The 24,027-nt window shown below is 41.6% G+C and overlaps 1 protein-coding gene across 14 annotated transcripts in view; it reads left to right on the top strand.

Moving 5' to 3' along the window:
* DOCK9 (dedicator of cytokinesis 9) overlaps positions 1–24,027 on the top strand; it is a 446,969-nt gene that overhangs the window by 302,648 nt on the left and 120,294 nt on the right. For 6 of the 14 annotated variants that reach the window (XM_077482977.1, XM_077482982.1, XM_077482975.1 and 3 more), the window contains exons 34-38: positions 1,647–1,780; positions 5,490–5,604; positions 18,867–18,933; positions 19,176–19,223; positions 21,557–21,693. In XM_077482977.1, the coding sequence (XP_077339103.1) occupies positions 1,647–1,780; positions 5,490–5,604; positions 18,867–18,933; positions 19,176–19,223; positions 21,557–21,693 (501 nt within the window). Of the gene's footprint in view, positions 1–1,646; positions 1,781–5,489; positions 5,605–18,866; positions 18,934–19,175; positions 19,224–21,556; positions 21,694–22,234; positions 22,279–24,027 lie in introns of all 14 variants that reach the window. The other 8 variants (XM_077482985.1, XM_077482980.1, XM_077482981.1 and 5 more) reach the window with 2 other exon arrangements.

A 24,027-nucleotide genomic window follows, 5' to 3' on the forward strand; every position in this document is an offset into this window, starting at 1 on the left:
AAACATCTGCACTGCACTTGGACAGTTTTCCTGTTTTTCAAGTTACTGTGATATATAAACCATTTTGTGAGTTTAAAGTGATTGCAAGTAGGGATGAGCTCAGGCGCGTTCTCATGGACCATGTGTTGAGTGAGCCAGGAAGTCGGCACATCGCTAATCACAGGCAGTGAGACATTGCCCGATCTCTGCAGTCGCACATCGGAGCAGTGTTTCTCTGCCTGTGATAAGTGCAGCGCTGCGCCTACTTCCTGGCCGGCTCAGTACGTGGTCCATGTGAACATGCCTGAGCTCATCCCTAATTGCAAGTCTCTCTTTGTTATTAAAAAAAAAAACATGTTATGCTTGCCTCCTCTGTGCAGTTAGTTGTGCACAGAGGAGCCCATATCCTCTTCTCGAGTCCCTCATTGCTGCTCCTGGGCCTTCTCTCTGGAGTGCCCCACAGCCAGCAGCTTTCTATGGTGGCACCTGAGCCGAGTCACAGCTCCGTGCATCCATTCAGACATGGAGCCCCGGCCCTGCCTCCTCTCTTCCCTGATTGGCTGACTGACCTTGACAGCCACGAGAGCGAGTGGTGTCTCAGCCAATCAGGAGGAGTGTCCTGGATGGCTTAGAGACTCGTGGACATTGTTGGAGAGAGGAACCTCAGCTAAGTAATTAAGGGAGTGCTGCTACACACAAAAGGTTTTTTGTTTTTTTATCTTAAAGCGGAGGTCCACCCTAAAATGGACCTCCGCTCATCGGAATCCCCCCCCCCTCCGGCGCCACAATCGGCACCTTTCAGGGGGGAGGGGGGTGCAGTTACCTGGATAATCCAGGTAACTGCACCCACTTCCGGGCTAGCTCTCTGCGGAACGAGCGTAGGTTACGCCCCCGTTCCGCAAGCGCCCGCCCCCTTCAGCAAGTGCCCCGCTGCCTGCTGGGAAACACACAGCTCCCAGAGGCAGCGGGGACCGTCCGGATTGCGCCGCGCGGCTCGCGCATGCGCAGTAGGGAACCGGGAAGTGAAGCCGAAAGGCTCCATTTTCTGATTCCCATACCCAAGATGGCGGCGGGACCCGGCAGCCGAGCGAGCGATCGGCTTCGGGTGCCGACATCGCGGGCGCGCTGGACAGGTAAGTGTCACTATTTAAAAGTCAGCAGCTGCAGTATTTGTAGCTGCTGGCTTTTAAAAAAAAAAAAAAAAACGCGGAGTCCCGGTGGACTCCCACTTTAATGCATAGAATGCATTAGAATAAAAAAAAAAAAAAAAAACTTCTGCCTTTACAACTCCTTTAAACCTCTTACTAAGAGACTTTTACTAAGCTCAGTGTAAGCTTTAAATGTACACATTAAAGTTCCTTGCTGCACTTCTTTGTACATTGGGTCCACGCCTTAAAACAGCATGAGCACCATGGGATGATACAGTGGTATTTGGCAGCGGGGCATGTTTGTGTTGATGATGCTGGCTTGCTTACTGCATCATTAAGACATGAAATACTGCTTTCCTTCCACAGCTGTTTTGTCTTTTCTTATTGATTACCTGGAAAATGTCCTGCAGGACCAGTTGAGAAATAAACAGCCACTCTTAATTATGCCTTTTTTAATTAGTGTCCTGTTGAATATGCCAGAGTTGACAATGTGTAAGTCAGTTTAATTGTCTTCTGCAGCTTCCCCGCATACCTCATCTACGCCTAATATAAACAGCGTGAGGAATGCAGACTCCCGAGGGTCTCTCATCAGCACCGATTCAGGGAACAGTCTTCCAGAAAGGAATAGCGACAAGAGCAGTTCTTTAGATAAGGTATATCTTTAATATTGAGTGTTCCTTTCTAGCGATATGCAACAATCTATTTTTGTCACTAGCAACTATACTCATGTCTGTATAATAAGCATCACTCTTGTTACTATTGCATTTCTTTTACTTTTCATTCTATCTTTTTTATTCTTAATTACCTCTGTAGGATTGTTGGCAACATTTCTATAATGTTTATACGACTACCTCACTTGTCGTCACATTCGTATGTGTATTATATACATATATATACAGCAAACTGAAGTAATAAATTTTTTTTAATCCAATTTTATTTTTTTCAAGAAACATGTTATGTCATTTTTCATACACATTTAAACATAACAGAAACATGCACACTGAACCAGAAAAAAAAAGAAAAAGGAAGAGCCCCTAAATTTAATCTATAACCGCTTTAGTGCAACCAACCCAGGTACAAGAGAAAACAAAAAAGGAAATTTAATTACCAATACAGTGACAACCCAACCCAAGCGATTGTAATAAACCGTGCATCCGGAAAGTATTCACACCGCTTCACTTTTTCCACATTTTGTTATTTTACAGCCTTTTTCCAAAATTGATTAAATTTATTATTTTCCTCCAAAATTCGACAAATACCCCATAATGACAGTATGAAAGAAGTTTGTTTGAAATCTTTGCACAAATCACACGTACCGTACATAAGTATTCACAGCCTTTGCTAAATAATTTGTTGAAGCACCTTTGGCGTCAATTACAGCCTTAAGTCTTTTTGAGTATGATGCTACAAGCTTGGCACACCTATTTTTGGGCAGTTTCTCCCATTCTTCTTTGCAGGACCTCTCAAGCTCCATCAGGTTGGATGGGGAGCATCGGTGCACATCTATTTTTCCAGAGATGTTCAATCAGGTTCAAGTCTGGGCTCTGGCTGGGCCACTAAAGGACATTCAGAGTTGTCCCGTAGCCACTCCTTTGTTATCTTGGCTGTGTGCTTAGGGTCGTTGTCCTGCTGGAAGATGAACCTTCGCCCCAGTCTGAGGTCCAGAGCACACTGGAGCAGGTTTTCATCAAGGATGTACATTGCTGCACTCATCTTTCCCTAGATCCTGACTAGTTGACCAATTCCTGTCACTGAAAAACATCCCAGCAGCATGATGCTTCCACCCCCATGTTTCACTGTAGGGATGGTATTGGCCAGGTGATGAACGGTACCTGGTTTTCTCCAGACATGATGCTTGCCAGTCAGGCCAAAGAATTCAACCTTTGTTTCATCACACCAGAGAATTTTGTTTCTTATGGTCTGAGAGTCCTTCAGGTGCCTTTTAGCAAACTGCAGGTGGGCTGTCATGTACTTTTTACTGAGTGGTAGCTTCCATTTGGCCACTCCACCATACAGGCCTGATTGGGTGGAGTGCTTCAGAGATGGTGGTTTTGCTGGAGGTTCTCCTCTCTCCACAGAAATATGCTCTCTGTCAGAGTGACCATCAGCTTCTTGGTCACCTCTCTGACTAAGGCCCTTCTCCTCCGATAGCTCAGTTTGGTCGAGTGGCCCACTCTAGGAAGAGTCCTGGTGGTTCCACACTTGTTCCATTAACGGATGATGCAGGCCACTGTGCTCATTGGGACCTTCAATGCTGCAGACATTTTTCTGTACCCTTCCCCAGATCTGTGCCTCAATACAATCCTGTCTCGGGGGTCTACAGGAGGACACCCTGTCTAGTCCCTCGCTCTAAAGAAAAAGTAGGATAAAGAAGGCCATTTGATTGAACGTAAGCTAAGGGTCTAGCATACAGCAAACGGATCCAGCAACAAAAGATTTTACCAAAACTGATCTTCTAAAGAACTGCCCAGATATTTTCCCATTCTATGCTATCAAATGCTTTTGAAGCATTGAGAGCAAGAAATTCCTTATTTTTGGAAGCTTCTGTCGGAATCTGCATTTTTAAATAAACAATGAAAAAAAGTCATTGGAATGCAGTCTGTGGACTTTAGGCACCCCACCAAGTTATAAAATTGCACAATCTTTATTAATGCACAGATAACATAAATTAAAATCCGTTTGCACTAAAACATAGTAGCATCCTGTGCCCTTATAGCGATTAGGGTTGTGGCTATATACTCTGAAAAAAGTACACAATATCTAATTGATGGTATAGATATGATTGTTCAAACCATCCATTCATCCATGTGAATGTATGGTGGCAATCTTTGAACAATCATATGAAGTGTGCCGTTCTCAGGGGCCGTTAGTGTCTGCCTGAAATGTTCAGAGTGTAATGCATTATACTTAATGTAAATCTGCGCTTTACATTATCACAGGTTTTGTAACCTTTCTATCTCAACCTTTTTTTTACATGCCTTCATTGTGCAGAAGGACAGGCTCATCCGGAGGCACTCTGCACATGTCTTTGTGCGATGTAATGGAGAGCAAGAGGACTGCACACAGGCCACTAAGAGAAACCGTTTTACTGTGGATTTCTCTATGCTGACAGTGCCTGTGCTGTCAGAGAGCTTTGTGCATGTTTCTACCCAAATACAAGAAGTATTATTTCTTTCTCTGTCACTTGAACAGTATTGGGTTATGTTGTGTGTTAAAGGTTAAGTCCAGCTAAAACTTATTTTTCAGTTTTTGAGGGAAGCTGATGAATCAACCAGGTTTTTTTTTTTCTATCTCTTATGGACTTCAAAATGGAGCCCCTCAGACAAGAGTCACCAGCTGTCTCCATAATGCTGACCAAGTAGGGGATCTCATTTTCCTGATCAGTGCAGAGTCTAGAATTATGAATGAGATACTGCTAGAGTGGCTGCTGCTGGTGGGCAAACTCTGGTGCGGGAATGATGATTTTGGATTCCCAGAACTGGTCACAACTACAACTAGTTTTATTATAAAATCTCTGTAGATCAATATCCTCTAGTTTACCCTAAACGGTGTAATGTGAGGGCATACCTAAACAATCCATTTCATTTTTGTCTAGTCAGGTAGGAAGTCGCACAACATAGATGTCAGTGCATCTAAAATCAAATTGTAACCTGGATGGTGCACAATCAAGAAGCCACCTGTCATTAACTCAAAAATTAAATATTTGTTTTTGATGGATGTAGCCTTTTAAGGTGTCCCAGTAATTTGCATCAGATTGGACCTGTTTATAAATAAAAATGGTTTCCAGTTGAGCCATAGCAAGGTGCTATCTGATGCTTAAATAGTTCAATGGGTGACTGATCTTGGTTTGTGGTGTGTGCAGTGCTTCACTAAACTATTCTTTTTGGAACAATTGCTTAGCCTTAGAGCAATATTAGAAGTTTTAGGGTTTTTAAATACCATGTATGGCCATATGTGACTACAAAATGATCTTTCACTGCGTAACTTATACTAGACAAATGGGGAAGATTTTGTGGATAAGTTTTATGCTCAAGTTCAAATTTTGTACCCAAGTGCAGGTAAGTTAATTTCATTCCAGAAGCTAGGTAGCCAGTGCGCCTATAGAAAAACAATTTACAGCATTTTTTTTTTTTTTTTGTAGAAATTAATGCATTGTCTACTTAAGTTTGCCCACCTGGGGGATTTGCACTTTTCCTTTTCAAAGCTTGAAACTGAATTTTCCTATGCATAGCTTTATGGCTCTTGAATGAGCTGTCTCCTTTTGTGTATCTGTTTGCAGTGCTGCCCTCTTGTGTACAATTTTTTTTTATTCACATAAATGCTGGGAAAATGTTTGTAAGTTTGATTTTTTTTTAATTTTAGAACCAGCATGTTGGCTCTATGGGAAACCAGTTAGTGCGCTGTGATAAACTAGAACAAGCTGAAATTAAGAGTTTGCTCTTGTGCTTCCTACATATTCTGAAAAGCATGTCAGATGGTAAGTACCAATATATATCCTCTTCCACTACCTGTGTGAATAAATGATGTAAACAATATAACTAGAGTTGCAGAAGTGTTTTTATTTTCAGTTACAGAAATGAATTTTTGCTATTCAAGCAGTATTAAACCCTAAAGCAAACGGTTATTATATTGCAGCTTACCAATTCTTAGATGTGATGGCTGTATTAGTTGTTATTGTTGTGGTTTTTTTTGAAACTTTCTTTTATTTTCACCTGATTATCCAGCCAGTGAGTCTGTTGTTTAACAGAACACACTCGCGTGCAGTTGTGGTGCCCCATGTGCTCATTCATCCAGAGTGGGGGCATTTTATTACAGGAGGTGTGTTACTGGCCAGATAACCATGTGGAAAAAAAAGGATAATATTACAAAAGGAATGCAGCCACTACATCTAATGACTGGTAAGCTGCAATATATTATATTTTTAGTTTTGAGTTTAATACTCCATTAAGCTTATTTAACCAGTTGCCGACCGCCGCACGACGATGTACGTCGATAGCATGGCACGGGCAGGCATATTGGCGTACATGTACGTCCCTTGCCTCCCGCGGGTCGGGGGCCCGATCGGGCCCCCGCCCGGTGCCTGCGGCGGTCGGTATTCGTGCGGGAGCGATCCCGGACGAGGGGACGGCCATTCGTTCATGGCCACCCCCTCGCGATCGCTCCCGACGAATAGGAATCCCCCGTGACATCACTTCCTCTCCTGTAATGTAAACACAGGAGAGGAAGTGATGTATTCTCTCCTCCGTGTCGGTATTTTTCGTTCCGACACGGAGGAGAGCGGATCGGTGAGTTGCACCAACACTCTACACACACAGTAGAACATGCCAGGCACACTCACACCCCCCCTTTACCCCCCGATCACCCCCCCAATTACCCCTGCCCCCCAGTCACAGTGACACCAATGTCATTTTTTTTTTTTTTTTTTTTTTTTTTTGCATTGGTGTCATTTGTGACTGTAATAACTGTTAGGGCAGTTAGGGTTAGCCCCCTTTAGTTCTAATGTACCCCCCTAACCCCCCCAATAAAGGTTTAACCCCGTGATCACCCCCCGTCGCCAGTGTCACTAAGGCTGGGTTCACATTGCAGCGGTTTATGAGAACGAATGTGATTCGCACCGCACTGCAGTGCAAATCACATCCGATCTCTGTGCGATTCGAGTTCAGCCATTCGCCGCACCCGCCGCACCCGCCACACCCGCCGCACCCACCGCAAATTCGCACGGGACCCTTTTTTTGGTTCGCAGCAGAATCGGATCGCATGGGTGTTCACACCATGCGATCCGAGTTTGCAGATCGCACTGCGATATGCGAACTGATCTGGGGGTGTCAGTAACATTTCACTGACACTCCCAGCAGTTCGCATAGGGCAGTGTGAACTGCCGCCGGGAGGCATGCGATGCGGGAACCCGCCGCGGATTTGCGGCGTTTCCGCATCGCTCCAGTGTGAACCCAGCCTAATAAGCGATCATTTTTCTGATCGCCGTATTAGTGTCACAGGTGACGCTAGTTAGGCAGGTAGGTATTTAGGTTCGCCGCAGCTTTTTATAGCGCCGGGGACCCCCATATACTACCGCATAAAGCCCCCTGATTGCCCCCTAGTTAACCCTTTCACCAGTGATCACCATATAACTGTTACAGGTGACGCTGGTTGGTTAGTTATTTTTTATAGTTTCAGGGCACCCGCCATTTATTACCTAATAAAGGTTTAACCCCCTGATCACCCGGCGGGTGTCATTTGTGACTAATAACTGTTAGGGCAGTTAGGGTTAGCCCCCTTTAGTTCTAAGGTACCCCCCTAACCCCCCCAATAAAGGTTTAACCCCGTGATCACCCCCCGTCGCCAGTGTCACTAAGGCTGGGTTCACATTGCAGCGGTTTATGAGAACGGATGTGATTCGCACCGCACTGCAGTGCAAATCACATCCGATCTCTGTGCGATTCGAGTTCAGCCATTCGCCGCACCCGCCACACCCGCCGCAAATTCGCACGGGACCCTTTTTTTGGCCCGCAGCAGAATCGGATCGCATGGGTGTTCACACCATGCGATCCGAGTTTGCAGATCGCACTGCGATATGCGAACTGATCTGGGGGTGTCAGTAACATTTCACTGACACTCCCAGCAGTTCGCATAGGGCAGTGTGAACTGCCGCCGGGAGGCATGCGATGCGGGAACCCGCCGCGCATTCGTGGCGTTCCCGCATCGCTCCAGTGTGAACCCAGCCTAATAAGCGATCGTTTTTCTGATCGCTGTATTAGTGTCACAGGTGACGCTAGTTAGGCAGGTAGGTATTTAGGTTCGCCGCAGCTTTTTATAGCGCCAGGGACCCCCATATACTACCGCATAAAGCCCCCTGATTGCCCCCTAGTTAACCCTTTCACCAGTGATCACCATATAACTGTTACAGGTGACGCTGGTTGGTTAGTTATTTTTTTATAGTTTCAGGGCACCCGCCATTTATTACCTAGTCTCACTAGTGTACCCCTAAATTTAGGGGTGTCTACTTTCCAAAATGGGGTCATTTGGGGGGGGTTTGTGCCATCTTGGCATTTTATGGCCTTCAAAACTGTAACGCCCTTAGAAAGCCTGAAGGCGGTGCTTGGTTTTCGGGGCCCCGTACGCGGCTAGGCTCCCAAAAAGTCCCACATATGTGGTATCCCCGTACTCAGGAGAAGCAGCAGAATTTATTTTGGGGTGTCATTTCACATATGCCCATGGCATGCGTGAGCAATATATCATTTAGTGACAACTTTGTGAAAAAAAAAAAAAAAAAAAAAAGTTTGTAATTTTCCCGCAACTTGTGGCAAAATATAAAATATTCCATGGACTCAACATGCCTCTCAGCAAATAGCTTGGGGTGTCTACTTTCTAAAATGGGGTCATTTGTGGGGGTTTTGTGCCATCTTGGCATTTTATGGCCTTCAAAACTGTAATAGGTAGTGAGAAGTGAACTCAAAAATGTACGCCCTTAGAAAGCCTGAAGGCGGTGCTTGGTTTTCGGGGCCCCGTACGCGGCTAGGCTCCCAAAAAGTCCCACATATGTGGTATCCCCGTACTCAGGAGAAGCAGCAGAATTTATTTTGGGGTGTCATTTCACATATGCCCATGGCATGTGTGAGCAATATATCATTTAGTGACAACTTTGTGAAAAAAAAAAAAAAAAAAAAAAGTTTGTAATTTTCCCGCAACTTGTGGCAAAATATAAAATATTCCATGAACTCAACATGCCTCTCAGCAAATAGCTTGGGGTGTCTACTTTCTAAAATGGGGTCATTTGTGGGGGTTTTGTGCCATCTTGGCATTTTATGGCCTTCAAAACTGTAATAGGTAGTGAGAAGTGAACTCAAAAATTTACGCCCTTAGAAAGCCTGAAGGCGGTGCTTGGTTTTCGGGGCCCCGTACGCGGCTAGGCTCCCAAAAAGTCCCACATATGTGGTATCCCCGTACTCAGGAGAAGCAGCAGAATTTATTTTGGGGTGTTATTTCACATACGCCCATAGCATGTGTGAGCAATATATCATTTAGTGACAACTTTGTGTAAAAAAAAAAAAAAATTTTTTTTTTTGTCATTATTCAATCGCTTGAGGCAAAAAAATAAAATATTCAATGGGCTCAACATGCCTCTTATCAATTTCCTTAGGGGGTCTACTTTCCAAAATGGGGTCATTTGGGGGGGTTTTGTACTGCCCTGCCATTTTAGCACCTCAAGAAATGAGATAGGCAGTCGTAAACTAAAAGCTGCGTAAATTGCAGAAAACGTACCTTAGTTTGTAGATGTGACAACTTTTGCGCAAACCAATAAATATACAATTATTGACTTTTTTTTTACCAAAGACATGTGGCTGAATACATTTTGGCCTAAATGTATGACTAAAATTGAGTTTATTGGATTTTTCTAATAACAAAAAGTAGAAAATATCATTTTTTTTCAAAATTTGCGGTCTTTTTACGTTTATATCGCAAAAAATAAAAATCGCAGAGGCAATCAAATACCATCAAAAGAAAGCTCTATTTGTGGGAAGAAAAGGACGCAAATTTTGTTTGGGTACAACATTGCATGACCGCGCAATTACCAGTTAAAGCAGCGCAGTGCCAAAGTGTAAAAAGACCTCTGGTCATTTACCAGCAAAATGGTCCGGTCTGAAAGTGGTTAAATGGCTAACATATTCTCTAGGTTCGTTTATAGAGCTTCTCTTGAGGTTCTTGTGCACTGAGCTTGGCATTCAAAAATGGAGTAGTGTTTCGTTGACGTGTATGTAAAGCCAATCCTTTATTAGGTTCTTATGGAATAAATGGAATGGTAAAGACCTCAGTCAGATTTGCATGATCTGTGGTCCATTGGGGAGATTTTCCTTTAAAGGCTAAGTTCATCTTTTTTTTTTTTTTTTTTTTTTCTAAATTCTAGCTCTACTGTGTACCTATAGCTTTAATGTACTTAGTTTTAAAAAAAATAAAACAGCTTTCCATTAATGCTACACAGACTTGCCTCACTCTCTGTGTACCTCGCATAGCTTTTTAACCACTTCAGCCCCGGAATGATTTTGCCCCCTTCCTGACCAGGCCATTTTTTGTGATACGGAACTGAGTTGCTTTAACTCACAATTGCGGGGTCGTGCAATGCTATACCCAAACACAATGTATGTCCCTTTTACCCCACAAATAGATCTTTCTTTTGGTGGTATTTGATCACCTCGGCGGTTTTTATTTTTTGCACTATAAACCCAAAAATGCGACTCTTTTGAAAAAAACACAATATTTTGTACTTTTGCAAACAAATTACTTCATCAGTTTAGCCTGATATATATTCTTCTACATATTTTTGGTAAAAAAAAAATCGTAATATGTGTATATTGATTGGTTTCCGCAAAAGTTATAGCGTCTACAAAATAAGGGATGGCTTTGTCAATTTTATAATTTTTTTTTACTAGTAATGATGGTGATCTGCAATTTTTATCAGGACTGTAACATTGCAGCGAACAGATCGGACACTTTTGTCATTATTTTGGGGCCAGTGACATTTATACAACGATCAGAGCTAAAAATAGCCACTGATTGCTGTATAAATGTGTTCCCTAGGAGTTTTCTAGAGAAGGGTAAAAAGGGAAGCGCTACCTGAGTGCAGTATTAAAATGTATGTTTTTAATGACACAACGTATGATTACACTTACAGGACAACAAACATAAAAAGGCTCATCTGTTATTCAGTGGTCCATGGAGATTTCATCAATTCTCAATCAGGGTGACGCTGCAGAGATGTGGGGCTGCAGATGGATGATTATCCGCAGAGTGTACTTCCTGTGGCCATCAGGAAGACGCTGGGGCTGGCAAGGAATAATTCCAGAGGCAGCTGCTCTGAGCGCGTAGCCTATCCGCCCATCCAGCATCAGCTTGTCTCCTTGTTGGAAGCCCTCCCCTGAAAGTGTTCCACGCCGGCCCCAGCGTCTTCCTGATGGCCACAGGAAGTACTCTCTGCCGATAATCATCCATCTGCAGCCCCACATCTCTGCAGCGTCACCTGGATTGGGAATTGAGCAAATCTCCATGGACCACTGAATAAAAAATTTGCCTTTTTATCTTTGTTGTCCTGTAAGTGTAATTGTACACTCTGTAGTCTCTGAGGACAGCAGCCGTCTTTGTGATCAGCCATTATACTTTGTTTTAAACCCCTGAATTGCCAGATAACATTTTAACCGTTGGACTGCTAGTTTGAGTACCATGGACTTAATAGTCAGCTATAATTGTCCAATTATTGTATGCATCTTTTGTATTGCGCTTACAGTTACCACATTTATTTGCCTAGGTGTGTTCTAACTGTAGAGGGGAAGGGACTAACTAGGGGAAGAGATCGATCAGTGTTCCTACTTAGTAGGAACATGTGATCTGTCTGCTCTCCCCTGAGAGAACTGGGATGTGTGTGTTTACACACACACATCCCCTTTCTTGTTCTGTCATGAGCGATCGTGGGTGACCAGTGGACATTGCACACACTGTGCACACGCATCGGCTCTGGTGACATGCGGCAGGTGCATGCGCCTGCTATTTTGTCTTATAGGAGAGACGTATAGCTATGGCAATTTGCGCAGCCATGCCAACCTGCCGAAGTATAACTGCAGCTGTTAATCGGCTAGTGGTTAAACACACTGTGCTCTATTACTTCTGCCTTACTTCCTGCTCAGACTTTAGGCCATGACACAGGAAGGAGTTAACCAGCTGATCTCATTAGCACACACCCTGCATCATCTAACCTCAGCTGGTCAACTCCTTCCTGTATCATGACCTAAAGTCTGACTAGGAAGTAAGGCAGAAGTAATCGAGCAGTGTGTTTAAACCGCTATGACGATAGAGAGGTAAGTATGTGTATAATTAATGGAAAGCTGTTTTATTTTTGCAAAAGGGGTACGTTAATGCTATATTGGTACATAGGGGAGCAGCATTGGGGGGGGGGGGGGGGGAGAGGTGAACTTGGCCTTTAATTTCAGTACGACAAAAAAGGAGGAAGGAATGGGACTTTGTATGAGGCCATGTCACTGAATTAGTACCTTGTTCATATTGCTCATTGAATTATTTATTGATTACAAATCAATTTAAAACATGTCAGTCTTTAGTAAAGGACACAATATACTATAAATAATAGTTCACTTGTATGAATATACAGTTATTATACAAAATAAAATACATCATGATTAGCAGTACAATTTCATAAAAAGCTCATCCATTTATAATTGAATAAACATAAGCAATTGCTCTTAGTGAGCCAAACTTGTCTGGGCATCAGTTTGATGTATTCTCGAAGCACGTTTCATGGCTCACACCAATCATCAGGAGTAAAATGTTCTGAAATTAAATCAATAAAATATCTATAAATATAGAATACTCTTTAAACTGAGAACCATCTCTCAAAAAAGTCTATAACTTACAATGCAGCCCAATGGTGATGCCCAACCTGTGTCCAAGAGAGGACGGGGGACAGGGATCATCTCCCCTCGGGGCTGAGGTGAGGAATCCCATCCAGACCAGAAATATTTTTTATGTGCAGTACCTTTCACTAGAAACTTAACAGGAGGTAAGAGAAGACCATGTTAAAACAAGGGAATATTTCCTCTTAAACATTTGTCACTAGAACAGGCTTACCCATTGAAAGACTTCCTCTAACCTGCTGTTTTATGACAACCGAAAAATGTGGCATTCCCATCAATTTCTGTAATGGAGACAATGGTTACCACAACCAATTGTGACAGTCAAGCTCATCAGCAGCGACACAGACAGCAAAAATATCCAAACATAGGTTTTAACTCTTCTACTTCCAAAAGATAAAAAAAAGTTTTGTCTTTGTCATTTTGCAATGCTATTGCTGTTAAAAATGTAATCTGCAGTATTTATTGCATATCGTTTAGAAGGATAGACATTAGTTGGCAGGAGCTTATTTATAATGGATAGATATTGCCATCTGCTCTCCGTTGTAGTTTTCTGGGAAACAAGGCTGCAGTTTACAGCTCCTTCCTTAAAATGTGTTTTAGCAGTACATTGTACATTGCTGTGTGATCTGTAGTGGTAGGCTGCAATATGGTGATAGTACTACTTAAAATTACTCTTATGCTGGCCATACACTATATGACAAATCGGCCAAACCCATTTAAAAAAAAAACTAACATTAGGCCGTGATTGCAAACAATAGTGTAAAGACACGTATCGAAGGAGAGCAACAAAAATCCAAAGAAATTCTTTAAGTATGTAAACAGTAAAAAAGGGAGGCCAGACCATATTGGCCCAATAAAGAATGAGGAAGGACATCTGGTTACAAAGGATGGGGAGATGGCAAAGGTACTGAAATTTATTCTTCTCGGTCTTCACAAGGGAATTGGGGGGGGGGGGGCTTCAGTAACCAAAACTGAAGTGTTTATCCTTATGACACATTATAGGAAGCACCTCTATGGTTAACAGAGGACAGAATTAAAATTAGACTTGGAAAACTTAACATTAATCACCTGGACCAGATTGCTTGCATTCAAGGGTACTTGGGGAACTCAGTCAAGTAATTAACAGACCATTGCTCCTAATTTTTACTGACTGGAATGGTACCAGGTGATTGGAGAAAAGCCAATGTAGCACCAATATTTAAAAAGGGCCCAAAAGACATCCCTGGGAATTACAGATCAGTTAGCCTAACGTAAATAGTATGTAAGCTCTTGAAGGGAATAAGGGACTATATACGAGATTGTAGTAACTAGAACAGTATCATGGATTGAAAACTGGCTACAAAGGCGAGTTCAGAGGTTGGTGATAAATGGTCAGAGGTGGGTAGCGGGGTTCCCTAGGGTTCTTTGCTGGGACCAATCCTATTTATTTTGTTCATAAACGACCTGGAGGATGGGGTAAATAATGCAATCTCTCTATTTGCGGATGATATTAAGCTAAGCAAGGCAATAACTTCTCTGCAGGATGTGGAAACCTTGCAAAAAGATCTGAACAATTTAATGGGGTGGGCAACTACATGGCAAATGAGATTTAATGTAGTAAAATAATGCATTTGAGTGGCAAAAATATGAATGCAATCTATACTACATACTATACAATCTAGTATGGAAAAGGACCTGGGGGTCCTAGTAGATAGCCTCGGCAATGGCATGCAAGCTGCTGCTAACAAAGCAAACAGAATATTGGCATGCATTTAAAAAGGGGATCAATTCCAGAGATAAAGCGATAATTCTCCCACTCTACAAGACTCTCGTCCGGCCACACCTGGGGTATGCTGTCCAGTTCTGGGCACCACTCCTCAGGAAGGATGTACTGGAAATGGAGCGCTAATTCAGGTGCTACTTAAGACAGGGCTCGACAAAACCCGGGCGCCAGGTCGCATTGGTGACTAGAAATAGCGACCTCGCGCCTGGGGCAGCACAGCTGGGGGTATCCTGTCTCTGTGGACCCCCCCAGCGTGATCGCGTCGGGCCGTTCCGCCGGCGGCCGAAAATTTAGGCCGCGGCTTTGAGGCCTTCTGCGGTCCTATGATTCCTAATGGAATCTGGCGCCCTCTTGTGGTCGCCGTTGGTATGACAAACCAGCAATGCTAATGACTGTTTTTTATATTACCTGCCTCTTCTTCCCTTTATTTAGAACCCCCTAAACATTATATATATTTTTTATTCTAACACCCTAGAGAATAAAATGGTGGTTGTTGCAATACTGTCTGTCACACCGTATTTGTGCAGCGGACTTACAAGCGCACTTTTGTTGGGAAAAAATAATTTAGTTAATAAAAAAATAAGACAACAGTAAAGTTAGCCCAATTATTTTTTATATTGTGAAAGATAATGTTACGCCGAGTAAATTGATACCCAACATGTCACGCTTCAAAATTGCACCCGCTCATGGAATGGCGACAAACTTTTACCCTTTAAAATCTCCATAGGCGACGTTTAAAAAAATTCTACAGGTTGCACGTTTTGAGTTACAGAGGAGGTCTGGGGCTAGAATTATTGCTCTCGCTCTACCGATCACGGCGCTACCTCCTATGTGTGGTTCGAACACCGATTTTATATGCGGGCAGGACAGGGCGCGTTTAAAAATTATTATTTTTTCTGCTTATTTTAACTTTTTTTTTTTTTTCCACTGTTCTTTTAAAAAAAATGTTGTGTCACTTTTATTCTTATTACAAGGAATGTAAAAATCCCTTGTAATAGAAAAAGCATGACAGGTCCTCTTAAATATAAGATCTGGGGTCAGAGAGACCTCGGATCTCATATTTACACTAAAATGCAATTGAAAAAAAAATTGTCATTTGAAAAAAAAAAAAATGTCCCTCTAAGAGCTATGGGCAATGACTTGGGGGCGGGGGGGGGGGGGGTGGCGACGGCGCTGCTATCTTCCCCTCACTCGTCTCCATGTCAGGCCAGGGACAGGTCCAGATCGCCGTCACGGACCTGGCTCCTAACTTTTTAAGCTGGCTCCTAGATTCCAAGCAAATTTGTCAACCCCTGACTTAAGACATCTGTGACTTCAGGCACAGATGTCTATGCAAGTCGCACCTGAACTTTCAAAAATGAGTGCAGTAGCTACTTAAAATTGGTGCAACTCTGACTCTGTTTTGACTGCTTCCAATGGGGACCTAGGGTGCAACTTGTCATGTGATTTAAAACTTTCAAATCGCATGACAAGTTGCATTGGTGTGACCCGGGGGTTATGTTTGTTGTTTTTGTACAGCTGCTCCTTGCCCCTAAAGTATAACTAAAGGCAATTTTTTTTAATAGTTCTGGATAGAGTGGAGAGGGACTAGAACACTTTTCAGTTTCTATTGCAGTCTGTGCCCCAATTATGGGGATTGACCCTCTCTATTTGTCCTGTTTATCATTATCATTGAAAGTGAAAGGAAAAGAAATCCCATATTTTGATCTGTCCCCAGAAATCTTGCAATGGTGACACTAATTGCACACTATTGAAACAAATTATAATGGAGTTTCTACAGTTTTTTTTAGGTGGTTCATTGGGCATATATGTTTTGTAGATAAACTATACAGTATATGAATGCACATGAATCTTTGAAAAAGAGGACACAGTTTCAGGAATAGCATTAAATATATGATCACATATGCTGGAAAAAAAATATGCTTTAGACCATTTTATATCTCTAAAACTAGTTTTGATTAAAAATAACTTGCATTTTTTAAGGTTATTTTCCAAATATCTATATGCAGTGGTAAATGTAAATAAATATGGGTAGGGAGCAAAATCTTCTAATCCACTGAGAATAACAGACAGAACAGATATACTGCATATACTATTAAAAGTTGAATCTGGTAAATATTGTCAGAATTGGAGTTCAAATTCAGCCCCAGAAAAAAAATTAAAGACTGTTTTGTGGATTTTCAGACAGAACTGTAATATATTATGTATGACAGACTCCCTTGTCACAAGCGGGTGGCTTTGTTAAAAGCTCCCTGCGCCTGCTTTTAAATATGCTGGCCATACAAAAACAATGTCTTGAAAACAAAAATTAATTTTCAGAACTTTTTTTTGCTTTTCTAATCATTAGTGGGGTTAAATCGATGTTCGTTTTCGACCACAATGACAGGAAATTTTGAAGCAAAATAGAAAACTTCTTGCTGAAAGGATTTTTCAGACCATGTATATGGTTTTTGTTTAGAAATTTCATTCATTGAAAACTGAATGTTAAAAGCAAGTGAAATTTTCAAGCCAATTTTTTCGTTCAGGGAATTTACAAACATTATTCGTATGAATATTTTCATCTGAAAATCGATGTGTATGGCCAACATAAGGCTTGGTTCACAGCTATGCAGTTTGCTTTCGATCTGTTTCTATGTTGCTTTCTGATTTGCGTATTTGCACACGCAATTTTGCTGCAATTTGCGTTTTGAAAATTTTGAGAAAAAAACTTTTTTCTCTTGTTTGTTTTAAAATTTTGTAAATAATTACATTTTCTCCTTCACTGATGGGCACTGATAAGGTGGCACTGATGGGCATCGCTGATGGTGCTGGCAGGCATTGCTGATAGGCACTGATTGCCATCTCCCTGGTGGTTCAGGGTGGCATACCTTTTGTGGGCATCCCTGGTGGTCTGGCGGCATCCCTGTTGGTCCTGGACAGGCATCCGTGGGGGGGCCACGCTGCGCTTATAAACATCAGAGGCTCTTTACCAAGATCGGTTTAGCAGTATGTCAGACTGAAACACTGCACCACTGATCGCCGCACTTTGTGCCACCTTGTTATCCTGCTGGACATCATATGACACCCAGTCAGGATAACTGAACCGCTGCCCGGCCGACATTCTGCTATAGGCCGGACTGGAAGTTGTTAAGCCCTGGTTCACACTGGAGCATTTTGCCATGCAATTTGATATGTAAGATCAGTGCCAATTAGGACGGTGCAGCGCTGCACCAATTTCAAAAAGTAGTTTCTGTACTACTTTTTGTGATTTCGGGCTGCAATATACATTGACATCTGTGCAGAAACCTGCACAGATGTCTCTGAAATCGGGACTGGCATGCAGGAGTGAAATCGTGCAAGTTCAGCTGAACTCGCATGGCTTCATTCCCGCAGCTCAGTGTGAACCTGGGCTAAATAAAAGACAGCTTGATGAGTCATTTTTTCAATATTAATGCCAAAGTTTCACAATTTCTGCCAGTGTATGCAAACTTTTGAGCACGACTGTAACAATGTATAAAATATCCATACCTGGAATTCGTCTTTAAATTTAGAGTATAATGTAACGCGTAGATGTTTCCCCCAAGCACTTTATTATTTATTATTATTATACAGGATTTATATAGCGCCAACAGTTTACGCAGTGCTTTACAATATAAAAGGGAGACAATACAGTTATAATACAAGAAGATTTAGAGGGCTCTTCTGAGGTTGTAATTGTGGTGAATGAACTAATGGAAGTGGTAAAATTTTAGTTGGAGACGTTCTAGGCTTCCCCGAAGAGGTGCGTTTTCAGGAATCGCTTGAAGGTAGCAAGAGTAGGGGATAGAGGGACAGGTGGAGGTAGCGAGTTCCAGAGGATGAGAGAGGCTCTGGAGAAATCCTGGAGACGAGCATGAGAGGAGGAGACTAGAGAGCTTGAGAGTAGGAGATCTTGAGAAGCGTGGAGAGGACTGTTTGGGTAATATTTGGGGACAAGATTGGTGGCGTAGCTCGGGGCAGAGTTGTGAATGGCTTTGTATGTTGTGGTTAGTATTTTGATATTAATTCGCTGGGTGATTGGGAGCCAGTGTAGGGATTGGAGGAGAGGGTTGGCAAGGTGGATAAGGCTGGCAGCAGTATTCGGGATAGACTGAAGAGGGGATAGCCTATGAAGAGGCAGGCCAAGGATAAGGGAGTTGCAATAGTCAAGGCGAGAGATGACAAGGGAGTGAATGAGGAGCTTGGTGGTTTAATTTGTTAAAAAGGGGCAAATTTTATTAATGTTACGGAGGTGAATTCTCTCTGTCAAACTTTTGACAACGATTGGACTTGAGGCTAAAATGACAAGTCAGAACCTAGGATTACACCTAGTACCCTGGCATGAGGGGAGGGGCTGATGGTTGCATTGTTGATTTGGATGGAAAAGTCATGGAGGAGGGGCATGGGCAGGGGGAATATGAATAGCTCAATACTTTATAACCTTTCTTAATTGTTGGCACTTTTTTCAATGTACTGTCTCTATTTTTTTTATATACGTGAAACCAAATTTATTTTAACTATAAACTATAAAGTGTGACTTGCTAATTCAGCCCTTTTACCTATCAGATGCACTGTTTACCTATTGGAACAAAGCCACAACATCAGAACTGATGGATTTTTTCATAATCTCAGAGTAAGTACTTTTATAGAATTTTTTTATTTATTTACACATTATATCCTAAACACACCAAGAAGTCCTTAATAATTTTGTGTTTAGGGATTCATGGATTATGTAACATCCATAATGTGTTATATATGTAGGTTTTGTTAAAACTGCCTACCATAAACCAATAATATTTGACCGTTAAGCTTTATTGATCAGTTTTCTTAATGTTTTCCTTGAACATTTTTTCACCTCTCTCTCTCTACTTTTAGAGTGTGTCTGCATCAGTTCCAGTATATGGGCAAGCGATACATTGCCAGGTATAGTATGACTTTAAGCCGACCTTCTGATATTTCAAAACAGGAGTACATTTAAGTTTGAATTAACATAATTATGGGCATTCTTTGCTTGTTTTTGGTCAAGCAAAGCCATTTACATTTAATTCATTGTAGATGATCTCTGGTACTAAGCTAAATGGTTATGTGCTTTCCTCATGCAGGGCAAAGCAATAGGTTCACTTAATGCCTTAATTTCGTTTTTTTTCTGTCACTGGAAGCATAAGAAGAAAGCCCTGTATGTTTTAAGTTCTCCTTCCCACTTTCATGTGACAGTACTTGGTGCCCAAGCAGCCATTTGCCTAGCACTAGAAAGAGGAATTGCTAGCCTGCTCCCTATACCTGGATGCATCTTGTGATTCTTTTCACTAATACTGTGTAGGAAAAGTGAATGTAGACGCACATATAAGTGAACCTGTTGCCTTGCTCTGCTTGGCATTACCAAATTTGATAGAAATCTGATTGTTCATCCAGAGCTAGAGTGGGACAGATTATGGCTCCCGATTCATATATTGTGGTATTGGGTGTATAAAATTCATATATTTATGCCAGCCTGACTATAATTTTATTTTGTGTAGTAGTATTTGTCACATATACAATGATTGCCCATGTTCTCTACATGATATAATTGTATACCGCTCTTACTGTATTCTTTGCCCAAATGAGCACACTTAATAAATTGCATACACTAAATAGCTGTAGGGTGTGGATTTATTAAAGTATAGCTTTACAATCACAGAAAATAGTAATTATGTGTAGTAGTGATAGCTGTCTTCATCTATATAATCATGGCAAATAATAACACAACAGAGGCACTGATATATATTTTTTTTAAGATAAAAAACAAACAAATTTAGCCTGGAATCTGCTTGCCTCCTCAAATATTGATTGTTTATGGATCAGTGCTATAAAAGATAATACTCTTTACCATAATATTATCTATACTGCTATTTCCAGAATAACATGGTATGAACATTACACAATTTATGGTCCAGCAAATGCTTGGGGCAACAGAAAGGAATCTGTATAACAGAGCTAAAGGTTAATTTACTTGTACTATTTGTCCTTCCAAATAGCAATTGTTTATATAGATTAGTACTAATTACATGTACGTTCTCTCCAAACACACAAGGTGCAGCCATTTTGTTTTGTGTTTTGCTAACCTGTTGAAGTACCTACTGACCTAGACCACATCCTCTGGGTGTACAGACCTGCATTAGTTCAAGTACCATCGGCTTGCTAGTGTGGGATTCAGCCGTCTCCCAGGAGTATCTGACAGTGTGGGAAGAATAATACATGTCCTGAATTATTCATTTTTTTAATGGCTCTGATCTGCCTCTAGGCAAACTTGAAAATTTGATATTTTGTAGATACATGACATCTTAAGTTAATGCAGGTCTTTACCTCAGCAAGTTGTGGCTTTTGTCATTCAGTAATTAATTCTGGTCTTTAAAAAAGTTAACAAATTGATTTATTGTACTTTTCATCTTCTCCCAGTATTTGATTTATAAAGTAAAATATATTGTAGAAGATTAGATGTCCACAGTCAACCACCCTACAGTAGCCAGTATCTATAATTTTCATCTACACATAAGGGCATGATGTTAATACCAGTCTACTGTGTACTCTGACAAGCCAAAGTTACTTCAGTATAATATGTTACTGATCTAGACTATAAGCATGTTAAGTGGTGATGGATGCATGTTCAGGTTACCTCACATGATAACATACATAATAAGGTTCACAATTGTGTGTATGTGTGTCCTGCACTGGTCCTCACTCTTCAGCTCTGGTGGTGGTACACTTTAGGAAGCCAGCCTAAACCAATTGCTAACACTGCTCACTCTTTCTGTTTTCCCTCACTTAATTGCTGGCAAGTATAACAAAGTGTATGGCTCTTCTCCCTTCCTGCCTGGGTAAGATTGTAAAGTTGCCTTGATGTCTTTCCTCTATTGCATGTTTTTTTGTGTATGGCATTGCTTATTAATCCTCCTGCTCCGACTACATATCTGACTACATCAAAAACGACACATTTCCCCATCTGCATACTACATGTAGTTGTTATATAAAACTTTCTTAGTTATAGTGTCTTAGATGAACTTAAAAATATGTTTACATTAGCCCAGTCATTGCCTTTCAATGCGTTTTTGTAGCATGTTGCTTTTACAGATTCTATGACATTTTGTGCTGTGGTTAAAGACCCAGTTTTGTATTAGATGATGTGTTTATACTTTCTCTGCTTTACTAACTGCCCCCACCTCTCTGCAGTGGGGACACATCTAATTGGTGCCTCTGTCCCATTTCCACCCATCTTACAGGAACCAGGAGGGGTTGGGACCCATAGTTCATGACCGAAAGTCTCAGACATTACCTGTTTCCCGTAACAGGACAGGGATGATGCATGCCAGATTGCAGCAGCTCAGCAGCCTGGATAATTCTCTCACTTTTAACCACAGTAAGTTCTGTGCAGTCAGCTGCCTCTTCCTGTACCACCTCAGCACTGACAGGTACCACAGTCACTCTTCACAACACCGGGGACACAGAAGAGTGTTTAGTCTGGATTTAAAATCATGTTTTTCCTTTTCTGGATTGGTGCTGCTAAATACCAGATGATGATGTGTGCCACTCATGGATGCTGCCAGCACTTGTGCAGCCACAGCAGTTTAGAAGGAGATCAGCTGCTCTCTACATTCTCAATTGGCCTAAGGTTCTTTTAATCCACTGCAAATATACAGCAGTTGGGATCTCAAATGTCTAATTCTTCTGAGGAGCATATTTTATATATGTGCCTGGCCATTTCCAGGCCAGCGTATGCGGTAATCCTCTGGAGTGGTGGCCGCACAAACTTGACAGTTTATGAGCGTACACATGATCTTTTTGGTATATACATGGAAGTTTACCTGTTGCTAGGAAAGAGTATACTCTCTATCTCCACAGTTCACTGTGTGTGTATGAAAAAGCATTCGATAATGAATTGACTTTTTCTGTGTTTTCAGTGTGAGAAAGATATCAAGTGTACTTGGAATAGCTGTAGACAATGGTAAGATTCAATCAGGTTGACACTGGCCTAGAAATATGCATTAAATTTAGCCATTTTTTTTTTCCCTGCTTTGCTTCTTTCCTTGGATTTACTGACTGTTTTATATAACTCCAAGCGCAGCTTTGTTTCTCTGTATATACACATATTTGCTTTATGACAGACAAATGTCTGTAGTTTTGAGTTTTAGCACTCTCGTGTACCAGCACAAAAGGGCTTATTTTAAAGAACACAAAAAGTGTGGAATTTTTTCTAATAACAATCATCTGAGCATTTTCCTTCTTGTTTTTTTTTTTTTTCCTTTTCTTCTTTTTAACCAGCCTTAAAGGAATGCAAATTGTAATCTTTTTGCTATGGGACAACTTTTCTTGTATGAAAGTGGTTTATTTATGGATACAGATTCTACCATTTTGGGTTAAATTTCTTCTTTTTTTTTTTTGTAATTTTAAAATGCATATTAGGTCATCATTACTTTTCCCTGCATGTTAAAGTCGGGTCATCATGAATGCAAAACTTTTATGCTTTTTATAAACACCAGTGCGGCACTGTTGCATTCATTCTGTCACTTTTTTTATTTGCATAGAAGATACAATATTTCTTTATCGTCCATTGAAGAACACAGAAATATTGTCAATTCTTAGACATTTGGGTTATATTTCCACCTTGGGTTATTCTTTTGGAGCAAGTCTTTACACATAAGCTATTCAGTTCGCTATATCCTTACCAACTGCTTTCAAAGGTGTACCCAGACTCCAGTGATCTGAAAAATTGCAGGTGTTGGCCTGCAATGTGACCTTTGGGCATTGGGCTCTTTAGTTCAACTTTCCCTAACCTAGTACAAAGCCTAAATTTTAACTTAACGCATTCTGTGCATTAGGCCCCTCTTCCTATCATTCTCTGTAGGCTTCTGTTGTCATCAATCAGTCTCCTGTAAGAAGAAAGCTGGTCCTGGCTTACCGGTGTTGGGTGTGACTATGGACCTGGCAGGTTAGCACATACACGTGTGCCTCCTTAAAGTGTTTGTAAAGGCAGAAGGTTTTATTTAACTTAAATCATTCTATTGAGATACAAAACCTTCGGTGTGCAGCAGCTCCCCTAATACTTACCTGAGCCCATCTCTATTCAACGATGTTGCAGGAGAGACTCTGCCTTCCGGGACTCTCCCTCTAATTGGCTGAGACACAGCAGCAGCGCCATTGGCTCTCGCTGCTGTCAATTAGCCAATCAGGAGAAAGAAGGGGTGGGACTGCACTACAGCTCCGTGTCTAAATGGACACATAGAGCTGCGGCTCAGCTTGGGTGCCCCAATAGCAAGGTGCTTGCTGTGGGGGTACTCGACAGGGAGGAGGTGGCCAGGAGCACCAAAGAGGGACCCGAGATGAGGAGGATCCAGGCGGCTCTGCCAAAAATCATTTCACAGAGCAGGTAAGTATAACATGTTTGTTATATTTAAATAAATAAAAACGATACTTTAGTATGACTTTAACACCCAACTTGCCATATTAGGCACCCAAAGAGGGGCCAACACCTATTACTCTGACAAGGGCTTCAAGAAGAGGGGGGAAGTGAATTAATGTGCAATACTGATGCACAAAACTTTTTTATATACACTTTTTATGTTCGTTATTTTAACCTGAAAGTGTTCTCCAGGTCCAAAGCCTTGCCACAGCCTTTGCTCTGACCCAGTTTGTCGACTCATATTGAGCTTGGCCAGCGACACTTCAAAGCTACCTCAGAGTTATTACCATTGGC

Source organism: Lithobates pipiens, unplaced genomic scaffold, assembly GCF_037356315.1.
Source record: "Lithobates pipiens isolate NorthernLeopardFrog02 unplaced genomic scaffold, aLitPip1_a1.2 Scaffold_16, whole genome shotgun sequence".
Lineage (NCBI taxonomy): Eukaryota > Metazoa > Chordata > Amphibia > Anura > Ranidae > Lithobates > Lithobates pipiens.